The sequence below is a fragment of the Artibeus jamaicensis genome, unplaced genomic scaffold, assembly GCF_021234435.1.
Source record: "Artibeus jamaicensis isolate MK-2021 breed Jamaican fruit bat unplaced genomic scaffold, CSHL_Jam_final scaffold_1964, whole genome shotgun sequence".
NCBI classification, from domain to species: Eukaryota; Metazoa; Chordata; class Mammalia; order Chiroptera; family Phyllostomidae; genus Artibeus; species Artibeus jamaicensis.
This window is the reverse complement of record NW_026522030.1, coordinates 53,720,480-53,740,315: the sequence shown is the minus strand read 5'-3', so window position 1 is coordinate 53,740,315 and position 19,836 is coordinate 53,720,480. Positions and strand designations below refer to the sequence as shown.

Below are 19,836 nucleotides of genomic sequence, written 5' to 3'. Positions count from 1 at the left end.
CAAACCACAGGTATGCTGCCTTTTTGCTGATGAGGCCACACAGCGTTCCTTGGAGGGGATACCCATTAGCTCCGGGAGAATGAAGGCACAATGGGAGGCTTCCAGAGAGCCATTTGGAGAGTCAGAGTAAGATCTGATGGCATCCTGGAAATTTAAGTGAACATTTCTGAATATGGTTTAGAAAACATGTGGTTAGCAAATACTTAATGAGGTTTGGGGATATTTATTTTAAATGTCAAGCCACTTTGCATTTATGGATAATATCAGGTCCTGCATATGCATCTCTTAGTCTGAGTATCATGCAAACAAAATGATAAACCAATAATGTTTATCAATGTTATAATGTTTTGAAATGGGCACTATCACCTTGACTGGTGTGGCTCAGTTGGTTGGGTGTCATTTCACAGAGTCAAAGGTCGCCAGTTCTCAGGACACATGCCTCGGTTATGGGTGCCTTCCCCAGTCAGGGCATGTACCAGAGGCAGCCAGTGGATGTTTCCCTCTCTCACTGATGTTTCTCTCCCTCTTTCTCCCACTTTTCCCCTCTGTCTAAAAATAAGTAACTAAAATCTTAAAAAAAATTTTAAAGTATGGTGTCATTTGAATTTTTAAGAAATGCCAGAAATAGCCCTGGCTGGTGTGCTCAGTAGATTGAGCACAGGCCTGTGAAGCAAAGGGTCACTGGTTCGATTCCCAGTTAGGGCACATGCCTGGGTTGCAGGCCAGGTCCCCAGTAGGGGACACATGAGAAGCAACCACACATTGACGTTTCTCTCCCACTCTTTCTCCTTCCCTTCCCCTCTCTCTAAAAATAAATAAATAAAATATTAAAAAAAAAAAGAAATACCAGAAATATAAAATGACACCAACGACAAAACAAAGGTTGTGGTAGGGATCAAGTTGCAGAATCTGGGATTGACAATAGCAATGACTGGAAATTTGGACCTCCAATATAAGTCTTGGAAGATGGAAAAATCACCGAGGTTTCTTACCGTAAGTCCAAAGTCTTATGTACCCCCAATTCAGCAGTGAATTGTCTGGTTGGTGAATCTCATCTCTTCTGAACTACAGACATCTTTGAGTCTTTCCTTACTTACACTGAAAGTTTACACTGAATACACCTGTTCTCTCTGCCTAGCCTCTCACTCCAACTTTAACCCTTGCCCTGACTTCTCATCCCTCAGGGCACAGCACTCACACTGACCTTCTTTAAATTCTTTTCTTCCCTCTTTCTTTCCTCAGGGCCTTTGCAGGTATTGTTTTCTTTGCCTAAGAGGAACTTCCCACTAATCTTTACAATTCGGAAAATCACCTTCTCAGAGACTTATTTAACTATCCAATATGTTTTACTCCACTGTTAGCTACTACCAACACCCTACTCCTGGGCACTCTGGATCACTGCACCCTATTCTAGTGTCATTAAAGCTTTTATTGGCATTTGAATTCTCATTTTTAACTTGTTCATGTGTGTCCCCCACTAGATAGTAAGCTCAGGGGAAGTAGGGGCCTTTTATACACTGGTCACAACTTCATCCTTAGAGGAGTACCTGGCATCTAGTTAAGTGCTAAATATGCAAGTGTTGAGTAAATGAAATACCCATCAATGATGTCACTGGGGAAAATGCCTCTTCAACATGTGGATGGCTCTAAGAAATTGTCTAATAATGATCTTTGGGATGATTTCAGCAAGTGCATTAGGTAATATCCCCCAAATGTTGGCCGGCTGCATAGTAAACACTAGCCAGGCCTCACAATTCATGCAGGAAAATGAACTAAGAGTTTGAGTAAGTAGTGGGGTCAGCTTCTTATTTGATGATCTTTTACATACAGGCAGTAAAGGATGGAGGGCAGGTGTCCTGGGCTTCAGGGAGCAGCTGTACCCCAGCATGCTGTGCCTGTTGCAGGCAGCAGAAGAGCTCTGATGAAGAACAGAGAAAATTATAGTTGTTGGGCCTTGTGGTCACAAGGGCATGTGCTACATTTGCAGGGTCATCATGAGATAATTCAGGGTGTAGCTTGTACACATTCTGCTGCTGAAGGGGAGATTTTTTTTTCCTACCACATCCGACACATGGTTTGCCAGAGGAAGGGCACGAGATCAGCAACACTGATGAGCTGGCTTGGTGTTTTTAGGCCACAACTCGACTAAACCAATGACTCCCTTCTGACTCCTCCAAAAGAGCCAACAGAATTTATTAGCAAGTGTGAACAGCAATCACACATAGCCACCAGATTGCTTTTGCCTGCTATACCAAAAGGCACTTCTTAAAAACAAAAAGAAGCAAACAGAAAAAGCACACACACAAAAAAACCCCTAAATAACAACACTGTCAATGCCTATTATACTGAAATCTTAAAATCTTTTGGAGAAAATATGTTAACAATTTCTAAACTACAACTAAATAGAAGTTTTCTCCATTATAAATCTAGAAATTAAAAGATAGTGGAGAACAATAATATAAAGTACAGGGTGCACTTAATATGTATAAAGTAGAGAGATAAAAGGCCAAATGCTCAGCCCTGTTTGCTGACCAGCAGTGCATATTAATGCCATGTAGCTAAGTGACTGGCACTTCCCTAAAGTCATTGGTGACATAATTCTTAGAGGGCATGAAACCATATGGTTGATTAGGACATATGTCCATTAGTGAACAAAGCACTGCCATAGGAATTAGTAGCTTATGTTATAATCTGTATTTTCTATCTTTGTGCCTTTGAAAAGTTAATCTCTCTTAACTCTAATTTATTTATCTGAAAAATGTAAATGATAACTACTTTACAGAGCTGTTGAGAAAATGAAATGAAATCATTTAGGTAAGGAATTTTGTAGGTAATCAGTAAGTGTTAGCTCCTACTTTTGCTTCCCCGAAGACTCAGCAGGGCAGCCAGAGGTAAACAAAGCTATCCCTAGGTAAACCATGTTTTCAGTTCAAGCAGCCACGTTTTTACACCTGCTCTAACGCTCTACAGTGTTCTAATCTCATCAGCTTTATCACAATGGCCAGAAGTCTGTACTTGTTGACTTGATGGACTTGTGTAGATTATTTCCCACGAGTTTTATTTGGCTTCAAACCAAACTCTTGAAAGTGTTTAACTTTGGTAACTTGGGGAAGATTCACCACACTGAATAAGACCCTTGCATTTTTTTAAGGCTAGACAAATTCAATCATAGTTCTATAGAAATGAATAGCATTAGTCCAGCAAAATAATTAATGCTTTCACTTATGTAAGGCAAGTTGGAAGGTAAAGGCTTATAAGTGTAGGATAAAAATTAGGCCTTAAAATTTAAATAATCAAGCACATTAAAGCACTGTCAGGAACCATTAAACATTTTTTTAGATTTTATTTATTTTTTAGAGAGAGGGGAGGGAGAAAAAGAGGGAGAGAAACACTGATGCAAGAGAAATGTCCGTTGGTTGCCTCTCATGCACCCCAAGCAGGGACCTGGCCTGCAACCGTGCCATGTGCTCTGACCAGGAATCAAACTGGCAACCTTTCAGTTCGCAGGCCGAAATGAACTTGTGAACCCACTGAGCCACACCAGGCAGGGCAACATTAAACATTTCTATATGGCCACAGCAAGAAGCACGTGGTGATAACTGAGATACGTATTTCTTGGTAGGAGAGAGGTGGCTTGGCTATGTAAGCTGAGAGAACACAGGAGATTGTGCGTGTGAGACAGCACAGGGTCTGGCAGAAGAAGTAACGCCATTGAATGTGATTGGTAGGGTACATGAATGTCTTGCATGAGATGGGCAGCATTTTACCTAAAGTGTTATATGGTGTGCTTGAGTGTGATATTTTTATGCTACAGAATTATATGCTTATGATTTTGTAATAAAAGATTTTTATGTAATAATAGGGAGCATTATCTGTGCTGGACCCTCTCTTTGACACAATCATGTAGTAATCATCCACATAACTCAGAAGAAATGAGGCTTAACAAAGCCCCTTCCTACTTTAGAGCTGACATAACTGCATGAGTGAAGCAACAACTGGACACATCAACACTGCACACAATTAAAATAAAGCAAACAAAAAGTCGACAGGTCTTAACATCCACATGACCAGATACAACTAGGGTCAAAACTTATCATAAACACATGTAATGTTAGACTCTGTGACGAGAGAACTTTAATTCCTACAGAAATATGTTTTTCATCTAAAATTATTTTATGACTAGGAGTTAGGACTTAGTTTTCATAAATTATTTCATGAAACACTTTTCTTTGTTTATGTGCCTGTCACTCACTCAACCACAGATTGTGGGGAACTGAGATGTGTGCAATCAGTGGGGTCTCTGCCCTCAAAGAGCTTGCTTTCTCATTAAAGAGATAAAACAGACACACATAAAACAGCCATAAATACATAGTAGCATGTGATTAGGTGATAAATTAATGACCCAGACTATAAATGCTACAGGAGCTCAGAGGAGAAAGAGAGCCACAGGAATAAAAGAGGGTCCCATGGAGGATGTGGCAGCTGATCAAATCGTTGAAAGATGGGTGGAGTTTAAAGACTGAAAGATAAACCTGAGATGCAATCTTTGCTTTAACACTTACGTGCTCAAGTTTTAGAGACTCTTTCTCATCCACGTACAGGAATGATAACTCTACAGTCTGTTTGGATGATTCAATAATATCTATAAAGGAAAAGAATATATAATAAAGAACTTAACACACAGTAGATACTCAGTAAATCAAACTCATTATAAATGATCTTAAGGTAGTTACATCTCTTTCTTCTGAACAGTTTCAAATGACCATTGGATGTTAGGACAATTGGCACTTACATTAATTAAGAGGAAGGGAAGTTAAGAGAAAAATATGAAAATTATCATGCATGGCTGTCAGAAAGCCTATCTGACTACAGCAGCAGGCTTGTGTAGAGGAAAACATTATAGAGATGTGGTGAGTCGCTCATTCATGCAACACAGCTTTATTGAGCAACTTTTAAGTACCAGGCACTGTATTAGGTATGTGAGTAGAATAAAGGTAAGCCTTGAAAGGCAAACATTACAATTTGGTTTAACATAGTAGAAAAGAGGGTGAGATAGAAGATTTATTTATTTAACCACTATTATACCGGTGAAAGACAGGAAAAATAGAGTTGGAAGAGCTAAAATCTGGCAAATGGATAAGAATGATAGTGAAAAGTATACATGAGTAGTATAACTAAAAAAAATGTGGCAATGCTTAACCTGAAGGCATAGTGGCCATATGAATAAAGTGGGACTGGATGGACATGAAGAATAAATGGAAGGAACTTCTAGGTGAGTTAGTAAATGACTTAATTTGGGAAATGAAGGCAAGGAAAAAGTGATTCAGTGGCAAATACAATGTTATCTTTTGAATAAATGAAACAACAGTAAAAAGAGAAATAAAGGAAATTTGGGAAGAGTAATTTGGAAGGGTTGCTGAAGGTTTCAGTGTCAAGTTATGTTTGAGATGAAAATAAACTATTCGTTGTATAGTCAATGAGCAAAACCAATTTAGACAACAGCATAAGCAAAGGGACTAGAATCTGGAGGTAACAAATGAATATAGAGATCGGGTTACAGTCTGAATGGTTCCAAGACCATAATAAAGAGAGAGGAAACTGGGAGCTTCAACATTCTGGGCAACTCCTACCTTGTGTATGGGGAAGAGTGAGTGTGAAGGCACAGAGAGAGGGTACGATGGAGGAAAGGCAGGAAGGAGTCAGGACAGGAGAGTGTGCAGGAAACCACAAGAGGAGAGACAGTTTGGGGAAGAAGTTGATCAACAGTATCAAATGCATCTTAGAGTCAAAGAGAATGAGACTGGAGTTTACTGCTGCATTTTTCCACAAAATGGAATAATGCAGAATTTAAAAAATATTTTAAGGTAGAAGAACCATTTAAAAACACTTTGGTATGACAAACATAGATCTAATATTTTCAAACTCCTGAAAGATATCAGTCTTTATTTTTGTTTTATTTTTAAAATATTTTATTGACTTTTATTTTTAGACAGAGGGGAAGGGAGGGGAAGAGGAAGAGAAACATCAATGTGTGGTTTCTCCTCTTTCTTTGATAAGGTTAGAGGGTTTTCTGGAGAAAAAAAGTAGGGTTCATTAGTAGTATAAACCAATATATCTGTGAGAAGATTATATGTTTAAATAACATGTAAAAATTAATTCTACCTGATGTGGACATTTAATAATAGAAAACACTAAAACAAAGAAAACATGAACATAAATGCCAAATAAAATTTATTTAAAATTGCAAAATCAAACCAGCTTTTATTTATGTGGGCAATAGTTTATTGATAATTATTAACATTTAAAAGTTGCCATTGTTAAAGTGAAATTTGAAAACTTAGGAAGTATTAACTGCTTTATGCGGTAGTCATGATATTTGTTTCATAATTACACTTCAAATTGTACAAAAACTTTTTTCATTTTGTGTTAACAATGCTCAAATTTTAATTGTGAGTCCAAAAGCATCCTTCATTTGAGCATTAGGGTATATGTTGTTTCACACAAACTCACATTTTTAATGATGAAAATATTTTGTTTGCCTTGATTTTGTTTTGAAATTGATTTACTTTTTTAAGTTCATGATTTTTTTCACAGTAATATTTATATTTTCTTCTCTTTACATTATTCTACCCTTAAAGAAAGACCAGTAGTCCACTGTGAATATATTGGGCAACACTTGCATAATATAACATTCAGGATATCCTATTATGGTTAACAGCACTACACAAAATCACTTGTCAATTTAAGAACTTACTTGGTTTCCAAATAATGTTATTTCTTGGTAACAAAAACTCATAGGATCTATATAGAATATACTATACAATAAAATTTTATTTACTTAATTTGTTAGAATGGCTCATCATTAGCAGCATACAGGGCCATGAATACATTCTTGTAACATGGGCCCAACTACAAACAAAACTAACTGATTAGATGCTAAACACTTCTTGAAATGTCCCCCATAAACTTCCACTCTGTTGTCAGCATTCCTGCTTTTGCATTCATTTGAACTAGTCTTGTCTCTAAATTGACTGTTAAGTTTTAACTCTTTCTCACATGAGAATTGTAATACTTTTTAAATCCCATTTTATCAATTTCTTGACAGATTTTTCTCATGATTTGAAAAATATTTAAATGTAATGGAGAATGATAGGAAAAAATTCCCACATGGAAATGACACAGACATGCAATTTTTGTAACATTTAGGAAGCTTTCTGTGGCAAATAATAGAAACACAACCTCAAAATGGCCTAAATGATAAGGGGATTAATTATATCCCATAACAAGCAGTCCCAGGCCATCTGGGGTTAGTTAATTAAGTTAATAACAGCATCAAGAGCTCAGGTGCTTTCCATCTTCCTACTTTGTTACCCCAGGTGTATATAGGCTCCCTTGTGGTCCTGAGACAGATTTAGCTGTTTCAGGTTCCACATTCTTACATACTATCATTCAGAGCAGAAAGGGGACAATTCATTTGTCAGTCTTTTTTTGTTGTTTTAATGAGTAAAGTAATCTTACCCAATAGCCCTCACCCAACGACCTCCCCTTATCCTTCGTTGGCCAAGGCCCCTTTTAAAACCAATCACAGCAAAGGGAAGAGGCCCATCATAATCAGTTTAGTATAATCTAGTCTAATTTGAGGCATGGAAGAAAGGAAAGCAGCTATTGTGTAGGCCTGTGATTCTCAGATTCTCAAATTGTTTAGTCTCATGACCTCTTAAATATTACTGAAGAGTACACAGAGCTTTTATTTATGTGGGCAATAGTTTATTGGTAATTATTATTGGAAATTTAAACTCTGAAATTTTAAAGTAGTTATTATGAAAATTTGTAACTATTATAGTTATAAATTTATTGATCTATTTAAAATAACAGCAATAGCCCTGGCTGGTGTGGCTCAGTGGATGGAGCATTGGACTGAAAATTGAAAAGTTGCTCTTTCAATTTCCAGTCAGGGCACAAGCCTGGGTTGCAGGCCAGTTCTCTAGTTGGGGCATGCGAGTGGACACTGAACTATCCATACTTATCTCCCTCTCTTTCTCCCTCCGTTCTCTTCTCTCAATAAATAAGTAAATAAATTAATTAATAAAATCTAGAAAAAATTAAACAATAGCTATAAACCCATTATTTGCTACTATTCTGTGGTAGGCAGGATAATGGCCCCTAACAATGGCCCACATTCTAATTCCTAGAATCTGTGAATATGTTGCAGATGTGATTAAGAATTTTGAGGTTGCTAGATTATCTGGAATTAACTAAACAAGCCCAATATAATGACAGGGATAATTGTAATCGAAAGAAGGAGGCAGTGTCAGGGTGGTGTAGTGTAAGAAAGACACACCTGGTTATTACAGGCTTAAAAGATGGAAGGGGACCACTAGCCAAGGAATGCAAGTAGCCTCTGGAAGCTGTAAAAGATGAGGCAATGGATTCTCCCTTAGGTTCTCCAGAAAGCAGACCCACCACAACTTGATTTTATTTTATAGAAACCAATTTTGGACTTTTGAAATCCAGAATTATAAGATAGTGATAGCCCTGGCTGATTATTAAAAAGATAACAAATTTGCATTGTTTTAAACCAGTAAATTTGTGGTGATTTGTTATAGCAGCAAATGCCAAGCAATAGGAAATGAATACATACACATTTTAAAATAAAAAAACTATATTTTCCAAAACATAAATTAGAATAGTGACATCGACCTACATTTTTGGCAAATCTCTTCAAGATCTAATGTTAGAAAAGATAGGTGAATTTTTATACCTGCTTCTGCATTTGATTTGTTGTGATATCACATTATCTCTGGAAAACTCCACATTATGTTCATGAAAAAAATGTAAGTAGAAACACAAATCATTTCTTAATTTTATGATAAAAATAGTTTTGACGTCATGGCCCTCTTAAGAGGGTCCTGGGGACTCACATGGCTGCCCAGATCACACTTTGGGGATCTCTGGTGCAGGAAGTCAACACTTTTTGCCCCACCCTCTAAAGAACAGATATGGAACTTTTTTTTCCCATACTTAGCGTGAACTTGTGTAATTTTAAGATTATCACTGATATAGTGTAATGACTTTCACATTTCTTCCTTACTTCAAACAATATTTCTAAGTTTATTTTTTGCCTGGGACGCCTTTATGAGTTGTGGTTATATAAGCAAACATGGTGGATACAGCTCTTGCCCCCATGCTGCTTACATTTTAGTTGAAGGAAAACAAGCACATAAATGACAATTTCAGATATTGCTAAGGGATATAAAGAAAAGTACCAGAAGAAGGTGAGAGGGTGTTTCAGGTGGTGTGCAAAGAGGCAAAGAGGCACTTCACTTCTGAAGAAGTGAAGTTAGAGCTGAGATGTGACTGCTAAGAAGGAACCTTTGGGAAATGTGGAAGAATATTCCAACTAGAGAGAACAGCAGGGGCAAAGGTCAGGAAGGAGCTTGGCAAGGTGGAGAAACAGAGAGCACGCCAGTGTGACTTTAGTGCAGTGTATGAGGGGAATGAAAAAATGAAAAAAACAACAGCTGAAAGAGTCAGGCAGGTGTTAACCAGTAAGGTCTCACAGGACACAGAAAGGACTTAAGGTTTATTTGAATTGCCACACAAACCCACTGGAGGAAATAACAGACTGTGGAATTCTACTATGTGCTAGGCTTTGCTTCTATAAATTCTTTCACCTTCTCCAAGGGCTGCTCTTCAACCTAACACATTCCCAATCTTTATAATGATGACTCTCCAGAAAGGTACGGGACCCCAAATAAACACATCTTACCTCACATAAATTGTTTGTACACTAACATCAAAAACAGATCTGCAACCGATCAGGGGAATTTAAATTACAGGTTGCTTAATGTGGAATAACTTCTGCCTGTTGGCCAGTATAGGTGTGTAGCCAAAAATGCAGTGTGTATACAATTGTCTGGCAATTGCTGGTCTGTCACTTGTCCAAAGTGGTAAGTGTGTGAATGGATTTGTATGGGTAATGACTTTGAAATTAGCTTTTCTCATCTCCTCATAACACAGGAAAACACATTGGACCTTGGCTCATTTCTGGATAATTCTTGTGATGATCCTTAGTTGCTCAGAATGCACATTTGGTCATCATTATCCCTTGTGTAATCAGTTTCTACAAACTATAGGATGATGTTACAGTAATGTTTACAGAATAAAGGAACATGCTCCACACCTTAATCAAATAATTTAAAGATGAGCCTTCTTAGATAGCATGCATTTATATATACATATATAGTCATTAGTTATCTAGTCTATATTTTTACAGTTTAGTGAGACAAGTCATCTTTTGTTCCCCACTAGAAACCTCCAGATGAACCATGTGCCTAGAACTCCAAGATATTCATTGTAAATAATACGGTACAAATGTTTACCAGACAAACCTTTTCACAAGAAGATGATACAGAGAATTTACAAACGAAGTGAACTGAAATTTATTTTGAAAGGGCCTTAAAAAAGGCCTGGAATTTGGACCCAATCAGTAAGTACACGGAACTACAGGTGCGACGGCCCCACTGTTAAAAAGCTCACCAAGTGAAGAAGCCTAATCACATTTTCAGAACAGCTGTGGCTACTTGGGCCTGAGTCAGTCATGGCTCCTGAAAGAAAATTTTTAATTATTGTGAAAATTTGTATTAAACTTAAGGCCAGACTGCACATCAAAGAAAAGAGAACTAGGTAATTCTAGGGCTGCATATTTTCAAAGGAATTGAATTCTGACCTCTGAATGCAATTAAACTGTTTCTCCCTCTCTCTCCTTCAGGGAAGAGAGAAAGGAAGGTTGATTTTCTCTTTTCAGTGGTAACCAGTAACCAAACCTGTTGTTCTGCCAAGCAAGTCTTCGCCCTGGCAGATTCTGATTTCTAAGTGCTCGGGGAGTATGCTTGAAACCAGTGCCTTCCTCTCCTGCCCGATAAGCACAGAGTTTGCTCTAGCTATGATAAATCTGCACAAGGCGGAGATGTTATGTTTTTGGCCCAAAGCGTACGTTAGAAAGAAGATGATTAAACTCGCCCTCCTCCCCTTGTTGCGGCCGGGGAGTGTGTTTTGCCTGCATTTAAGAAATGTCCTTCAGCTACAGGCTTGTACGCGCAGAGCTTGCAGCCTGCTGGTTTTTGCGTCTCCGGGGCAGGGCGACTCGGTTCGGCTGAGTGTCATCCACAGACGTGACTGGTCGTCCCCTGCGGGCGCCCGCGGAGGAGGCAGTCCCCTTCCGTCTTCTGCGCGAGGCCCCGGCCGGGGGAAGGGGAAGGAAGCCCTCGCCGCAAGCCGGTGTCTCGGCCGGCACAAAACGCGCCGCCACCAAAAACTTTTTTTTTTCTCCCAGCTGCGCGCAACTTTGTGCCTTTTCTCCCAGCACCGTCACGTCCCGAGTTTCTGTCCCCTGGGGTTTGTTTCCTCGGCTTCCCTACCCCTCTCCCCAGCGCGGGGAACCCGGGCAGACAGAAGCGAGGGGCGCGCGGGGCGCCGAAGCGGGCACCGGGGAGGAAAAGGGGAAGGGCAAAAGAGGAGGGGGCGGCCGCGGTGGCTCGAGGGGAGGAACTGGTCAAAGGGGACGGAGACGGGCGATTGCCCGAAAAGGAAAGCGACGCCGCGGTTTGCTGCAGTCGGAATAAAGTTCGCGCCCTTTCCTCGGCGTTTGCAGCCTCCCATCCCCGCCTCTCCCCTCTCTCTCTTTTTTGACAGCTGGGAGCTAGCGGCCACCTCCTCGTCCACGCCCGCACACCCCGGGGGGCGCCAAAGTTGTTTTCCATCCCCAGAAAGAGCGGGGGAGGGGGGAGTCACAGGGCGGGAGGTGAGCGGGGGAGAAATATACATCCTGCTTCACGAAACCCCTAGAAATCGGAGGACAAACAACAGCAAAACTAACCCGACTTTTATTTTGCGAAAGGGAAGCAACATTGTAATCACGACAGTTTTGCAGAGAGAACCTTGTAGGGTTTACATATCCGCCCTGGGTCACCTCGCCCGCCCCCCCCCGCCCCCCCGCAGCAGCCCCCACCCGGGACTGTCCGTTCCTTTTTTTTTTTTTTTTTTCCCCCTGTAGGGCCCGGGGAACTCTGCAGGCTCGGACTTGGGGAACGAGGGCGACCCGGGGCGCGTGTGTAAATCAGTCACCTGAGCGCGGAGGGGCCGCGGCGAGGGCGCGCGCGGGCGGGCGGGCGGGGAGAGGCGGAGGCGGCTGGAGCGGCGGCCTGGAGGAAACCGGGAGGGGGGGAGGGAAAGAAAGGCCGAGACTGAAAGAGCGAGAAGCGGCCGAGGGGCTGGTCCAGGCACGGCCGCTAAGAGGAGACCAAGAGGCGGGGGCTGCACTTGACAACCAGCATGCCGAGATGGTAAGGAGTTTCCACCCTCCTTTTCCTTTTCTATTCTAGACTTCGTAAGAAATGAGCCCCGGGGCCGCCGGGGGCCGTGTTTTTCTGAAGTCCCGCGGCGTGAGGTGGAGGGGGGCGGTGAGGAGGGCGGGCAGGGGAGGAGAACCCCTGTCCAACCTGGCCCCTGCTGTGCCCTTGATATCTCCCCCCCAGAAAAACTTGGCCCAAGTTTCTGAAGAGAGTTCCAGGTGGGAGGGTGTGTGTGAGGGGCGCTCGTGAACGTCGCCCCCTCTCGCGGCTGGAGGGGTAAGGTGAGCGGCAGGCTCCAGGGAGTTGGGGATGGGCTGGGGAGAAGGTGGGGGAATGAACGGAGCCCTGGAAGGAGCTTGGGGCGGAGAGGAAAGCATTTTGGAGAACGGGAACTTTCAAAACTTGCCCGCGAGTGTGGGACGGGCGGCTGGGCGTGGGCGCCGGGGCGCGCCGGTGCGCCGCGCGGTGAAGGAGTACTCGGCCACCGGGTCCCCGGCACCTTGGCTTTGCTCTCCCTCTCCCTCCTGTCGGGGAAACCTTCCTTTGTAAATGAAGAAATTGTAGGAAGTGCTCCTGGAGGCTTTATGAAGAATTTGCAAAACTCAGGCAGGAAAATAAACCCCAGAGAGAGATTTTCAGGCGCAGTTCTAGAGGAGCCTACTTGTTTTACTTACACGTGGACTACGGGATAGCATTTGGGGCCCCGGGAGGGGGCAGAATAATTAAAAAAAAAAACAACAACACAAAACCCTGGATGAAATCCCCATGAAGAGAGGTTGAGATTGAAACAAAAAAGTTCCAAGTGCTGGTAGTGGCGGAGAAGCTGCGGAGCGAGTTGCCAGCACAGTCTCGCTGCACTGGAAGCGGCTCTCGGCACCGTGGCGGCACGCGGATAGTTCGCCCGCCGACCGGCGCTCTGTCCGCTTTCGGGGAAGTGATTTCTTAGAAATGGGGCTAGACCACACCCTTCCTTTTAGTTTGTTTCCACCCTGTGCTGCCGCTGTTACCCCCACTTGGGGATCTCACATATTGTGTTCCACATGTAAATGGAATATGTAAGAAAAAGGCAGGTATCGAGTTGGCAGGTTTTTTTTTTTCCTTCTTCCCTTCCCCCTAATGTGACATCTCTTGTTTCAGTGATCAAAGTCACGACTGGAGTGTAGGAGATGCGACTGTCAAATGCAGGCACACACACACAAAATAGCGTGTGCCCAAGACTGTGGTTACAGTAACGCTGACAAATTAAAATGGTTTTGAAAGCAGCATGCAATTTACAGTGCTTCCCATTTACCCTAGAGTCAAGCTATTGTAAAACTGATGTACAAAAGACATCATAAAATAATCCTGTGTACTCAGGATTAAAGTGGCAGAAAGTGGCCTGTTTCACTATTTTTTATGTATTTCATGGACAGTTGCAATGGTTGGAACTTGTGTTTAAGTGGAGGCGTCAAAACAAAATATTAAATATATCTGTTTAGCACTTGAGAGTTTTTCTTGTAGCGGCATTTTATACATGAAAACTGTAAAAGCCGGCTGTAGGTATTATTTTTCTTCTCCTTGCCCTTTCCCTATATACTATTTGTCTGCACATCTATTCCCAAATACTGATCACTTGGAACAGTGATGAAGCCCATTTGTCATCTACTGCTTTGTGTTCTGCAGTTTCAGATGTGACTCTGCACACACATTCTTGCTTTAAGTGGGAGAATTTATTTTCCGGCAGTCTTATTTAGTATGTCTGATCTGAGGACGCACTCAAGAGGAGCGAGAACTTGTACAAGCTAATAGAACTTCCTTTACCCTTTGGAATCACCCCCCAAATCCCTTATGAACCTTTATAGGGTATCTGCATTTTATGTTATATTTGTAGCTGTTTCATTTAAACTGTTCAGCCTTAATGAAGTTCTCAGTTGTAGCTACTCCTCTATTCCCGGAGAACAGAGTATTTAAAATCCAGATTGCTAATCACTTTACCAAAGTACTGGAGTATCTTCACCTGAGGGAAGTAATACAGAGCCTGAATGTGAACTCTGAGAATCTTGTGAGAAAAGTTTGAAAGTGTCTTCTTTCCCCTTGAGAATATTGAGTTTGGAGTTTGCTTGTAAAATTGAAAAAAAGCAACCTCGTGATTTAAAAAAATAAATATAAAGAAAATATTAATAGTAATTGTACATTCCTCATATCTTATGTTTTTTCTTTTTCCTTCTACCTGAAATGTAAGATAGCTGTCAGGCAGGGATATATGATTACAGAAAGAAGCAGACAAAAGCAGAGCTGACTATTGCTGTATTAAAATGTAAGTGTTACAGTTTGAATTTTCAAGTGAGAGTTTTTGAGTTCAGTGCTTTACATAACATTTTGTCCTAATCTTGCTTGCTGTCAGGGATGTTTCATGGTTGTGCAATTGCTGCAGTCAAGAATGCCAATTTGCATTCCAGGAGTGTCATTTGATTACTTTTATCTGCACAGCTCCAAGACCAGCCCAGACCTCTCGTTTCATCTTGCCATGTCACGAGTCAATGCTGTGTCGTCTTTTCAAAAATCTGCCTGATTTAGACAAGAAAGAAAAGTACTTTCATGTTGCAGCCGCAGTCCCCTGCTAACTTGTCAGCAGCAGGATATGATTCACTTGGGCCCAGAAGAATGGAACAGAGAGGCGGGTTAGGCGGTTCAATAAAGCCCATGGACAGGTAGTGTGTGACATCCCCAGAGAGCAGCAGTTAATGAAGAACAGGTCTGCTTAGTTCTCCACACGCTGACCTGGTGCTGTCCCCACAGTTTTCTCATTTGATCTTTCCCAGCAAATTGATCTTTTCTTGTATTTTTTTGCCTTCCAAGTTAGTCCTTGTGGGACTGAAATTAGCAGAGCAACTTAAGTTGGATAATACAGCTGTTCAGAAAAGAAGAAATTGGACACTGGCTCAAAAGGGGTGGGGGTGGGGGTGCAGGGAGCTATTCTTTTTGTTGTTGTTCCTGTGAATATTCCTTATATTAAGGGAGTCCAAAGTAGGTGATGACTTGAAGTTAGTGCTTCCCTTTATTTTTAATTGTAGTGTTAAGGTTCCACACCATTTTAAATATTTCTTACATATTTAAAAGATGGTCCTAGTGAACATGAGGAGTTTGATTTAGTATTTTTCATAGTCACTTGTTTGAAATGATTTGCCAGTCGACTATATGGGTTTTATGGCTGTTGTAAGATAGACTAAATATCAATGGCATACTTCAACTACGTTATTTATAGTTTTCTAAATAACTTCAATCCCCAAATACCCAATACTGAATAACAAAAAAATTAAATAATTACCAGTGTTGCGCATAAATGTGGTGCATGAAAATGTTTTCTACAAATTACCATGAGCATCTTTGTTTTCCATAACCCCCAAAGATACACTGTTAGTAACACTTTAAAAAAATTAAGATTCTCCATTTAAACATAGATTTTTAGGACTGAAACCAGATCTTAAGTTTGAATTTCTATAGGTACTAATATATGCTATTGCTTGTTTTTAGGGACTAAAATTAATTTGAGAAAGATGGATAAATCTAAGTTGGGAATGTAGATGTAGTTTAAACAGGTTAAAGTTTTATTATAGAATTTTGTGTATAAAGCTTAGGTTGGAGGCAATTAATAGATTCTTAATTCGATGTGGATATAGGGAGCAGTGTTTTCTGAATTCCTGTGCAGATGGCCTAATTTACCATCTACAACCTTACAAGAAACAGTTGAAAACATTTCTTGTGGAAGGGGAAGCAGCAGCCTTCTCAAACCTTTCCTGTTGGGTGGAAATTACATAGGGCCATTGGTTAGTAAACTCCTCTCTAAAGAGCTAGAGGGAGCCTCGTGATTTTATTAGATATACCTAAGGTTTAAAAAAGTCACTCTGGCAATCAGAATGTTGTAGAAAAAGTACATAAAGAATACTGGCTTAGTGTTTAGGCTTGGAGAGGCTATTGTAGGTTTTTTTTTAAGCTCAGACAGAAGCAACAGAACTTTCTATAAGAACAGTCATGTAGTCAGCTAAGATTTCTAAGGTTCTACCTTTTAAGTGACTTGAAGATCAAGCAACATCCAACCAAATATATTTTAAATCTGATTTTGGTTTGCTAAATTTGTCATTTTGTTAACTGAAGGAGTTCTCTTGTTAACAGGCCAACCTTCCAAATTCTATTAAAAGTAATTTCCTACCAAGTCACTGAGGAGGGGGATACCTTCTTTCAGTTCACTAAGGACAACCTCCTTTCTGTGTGTAATGGTTTTGAGGTAGTTCTACATATAACTGCTATACTCTAGAGAGAGTGCTCCTTTGAAATAATTACCTCATGTGATAGGCATAAGTAGTAAACCATTTATTAAGTTGATATATTAGGAATCAACATATATATGTTAAACTTAAAGAAATAGAACTCAAGCAGTATTAAATTCAGTATTTGTTGTTTAATTTCACATTTGTTTCAGCCTTCCCACTAAAATTTGTTATATATTTACATTAAAGAGTCATTGATCATAATTGCTCTTTAGTATTTATATACCAGTTTTTAGTAGCATTACTTTAGACAAACTTACTTGCCATTTAAGTAAATAATATAATCCAGTGAGATAAACTAGCCAGATTTGTCTTTTTTTCATCTCTTACACAGTAGCTCTCATTATATTGCTAGCCAATAAAAGCCTTTATTTGTTGCTTATTAGAACCCCCAGTACACTCGAGAGTTCAAGCTATGATTTAATTTGGCTGTTCAAAGAGACTCCCTTGTTTTAAAACATATTCTCAGTATGCTTTTACCATTTATTATAAACCTATAACTCATGCATATGCATAGGAATGATTTTACAGATTTATAATTTTTTAAGGTTTTGCCATACAGAGTCATAACTTTAAAAAATATCCACCTAACAATATTTTTTTCCTTTACATTCCTTTGACATTCTGGAGCATTTTTTTCCCTTCGTGATTTAAGTAGTCATGCTATTATAATTTAAAGTCAATTCCAAAAGGAATACAACCTTTCATTAAGGTGTAGTTGAGATGGTCACTAAAAACACAAATTCAGTAAGAATTCTAGTTGAGGGCATTTTACTTTGCAGCCACTTGAAATTACAGAAAGTTTGCCTTGTACTTCACACACATTGCTAACATGATAAATTCAGTTCCCTTACAGTAAATTGCTGAGAAGTTTTGTAGTGAGTGGAAGGAAGATGGCTTGAGAGTTTTGGTGATATTTGTAGCAAATCACATTCGCTAAAGACTAGGACTTGACTGTAAAACTCTAAGATGAATATCAGGAATTCTTCCACAAGGAAGGCATAATTTGGAACTGCTAAGTGAGTCACTGCATGTATATCTTACCAGTGGGAATTGCACCAAACCAGCCCTCTAGATACAGTATTTAGTAGTTATCAAAATGTATAGTATTGCTTTGGAACTTGTGGTTCATGAGTTCATAGTCCCTGCTTTTTTGTGTTTAGTACAAAGATGTAACAACCCACACAAAACATTTTTCTCTTGTTATGACCTTACATTTGCCGAAGTGCCCCATGCTGAAATTCCTTTTCAGTATCTTTTTTCTTTTTTTTTAGTCCAAAGCCAGACGTGTACCCAGACACAAAAGCCTCTGTGTATAGCAAGCTGTTTTAAATATTGTGACTCGACGATGTGCTGTCCTTTCTCTGCTTGAGCCAAGGATCTCTGCTCAGTGTCTGTGGATTACCAAGCTCCTTCTTTATTGTACCTCTTGTCAACTATTCCTATTCATTTAACCTTTCATTAGTGTCTGTGCAGCTTCACTGTCTAGAAAGGCAAGGAAAAACCGAAAGGCCCCACTGTCACAGTTATTAGATTTCTCGGTTACATCCCAGCAACCATAAAGAAGTGAGAGTCGACACTATTGTCGTGCATACTGCTGTCCTGGGGTGCAGCTCTTCTGTGCGTGTCAAGGACATGTGCCACATGTTGATATGCGTCCCAGGGATAAATGCACAACATGGGGGATAGGTCGGTGCTGCCAGTAATGAGCTTTGTAGGAGTTACTGCAAAGACCAACAGTTTGTGAAGGAATTTTGCTTAACAGGCCAAGGAGATAGAGTTGAGGGCTGCCAAGATTTGCCTGTGCAGAGCTTGTCAGTCACATTGTTTTCATCTAAACTTCATTTGAGGGGAAAATTGAATATGTTTGACAGCATTGAAAAGTCTTATTTTCATTTTTAATCTTTCAGAGGAGAAAAGTGTTATTTCTGGTGACTATTTAGTGTATAATAACTATTTTTAGACTGAATCATGTATATGGAAGGATCTGTTAGCAGTTACTTTAATTCTTACATATCTAAAAATGAATTGAGATATTTTATAGATGTCATATATATTTTTAAAATCTGTTAAAAAATAATGTAGCCTATTAGTTTTCCTAGACTACTATGTTCCCCTTTTGGTTCCCCTCTAGCACAGCCTGCTATTACCATTTGATTCTTTAGAAATGCATTTGCCTTGTTCCTCAGTATAAAGGGGGAAAAAAAAGATGAACATCGGATCATTTTGAAATCATAATAAAGATAAATATTTGCAGCTTTTGAATTGGAAAATATTACTTCAGCATCTTAGATTCATAGAAATACTTTTTAAGAATTCTCAAGACATTTGAATAGAAAGTAGTAAATTATAACACTTTCATCTCTTTCTATCCAAAAATGCACTTATTTATTTTTTAACTAAGAAAATCTTTCTTATCAAGAATGGGTAAAATATTTTTGTGATTCTAATTTGAATATTTTTTGTTAGTTTTCCAAACTCTTTTGGGGCCCTCTGATAGCAATGCAAACATATTGCTGATTTATTACCAAGTCTTACAAAGTTATTTGTAGTTTTTACTTGACCCTACCTTTTTTAGCAACATACCACTTTTTAATAGTTGTACCTAATGGTTTTTCTGGTAAGCTTTTTATGGTGTCTTGTAACTTTTAATGGCTTAGTTATCTTTGTTTCGGGGAACAGAGATGAGCTATTGTATTTTTCACACTCCTTCCCTTAGGTGGGATACTCCCTTCCAGAGAAACATATTCAATAATTGACAGTTAAGTGCCTAGCCAGCCTAGGGCCATGTTCCAGTCTCTTGACCATTGGATGGAAGTTCTATGTACATTATATTAGATGAATTTACCTTGATCATTTGAGGTGACCTGGTGGCTTTCCCACAGTCAAAGCAAGGTACGTTAACTTTCCCCCTTCTAATAGTCCTGTTTCCATTCATTATAGTTTGGTGTTGGGTGAAGAAGAGGAAGGAGGGACTTATGAGCTATAATTTTAGCCACTACCCCCAATCCCCCTACCAAAAAAAAACCTTAGAAAATAGGCCAGTGCCCTGTGGTAATGAAAGAGAAAGGGGTACACAGCAGTAGCTTCTTTCTATAGAAACTGTTCAACTCTTCATCCAGTCAGTGAATCAGTGCAGCTGGCTGACCGCACTTTGGAAGGCAGTTGTACCATGA

At 39.9% G+C, this 19,836-nt stretch overlaps 1 protein-coding gene across 6 annotated transcripts in view; it reads left to right on the top strand.

Annotated features, from left to right (window-relative positions):
- Window positions 1-12,226: 12,226 nt before the first annotated feature.
- BNC2 (basonuclin 2) overlaps window positions 12,227-19,836 on the top strand; it is a 426,491-nt gene continuing 418,881 nt past the window's right edge. For 5 of the 6 annotated variants that reach the window (XM_037132061.2, XM_037132060.2, XM_037132056.2 and 2 more), the window contains exon 1: window positions 12,227-12,344. In XM_037132061.2, coding sequence (XP_036987956.2) covers window positions 12,342-12,344 — 3 coding nt within the window. In that variant the 5' untranslated portion in view covers window positions 12,227-12,341. Of the gene's footprint in view, window positions 12,345-12,564; window positions 12,630-19,836 lie in introns of those variants that run through there. The other variant, XM_037132058.2, reaches the window with a different exon arrangement.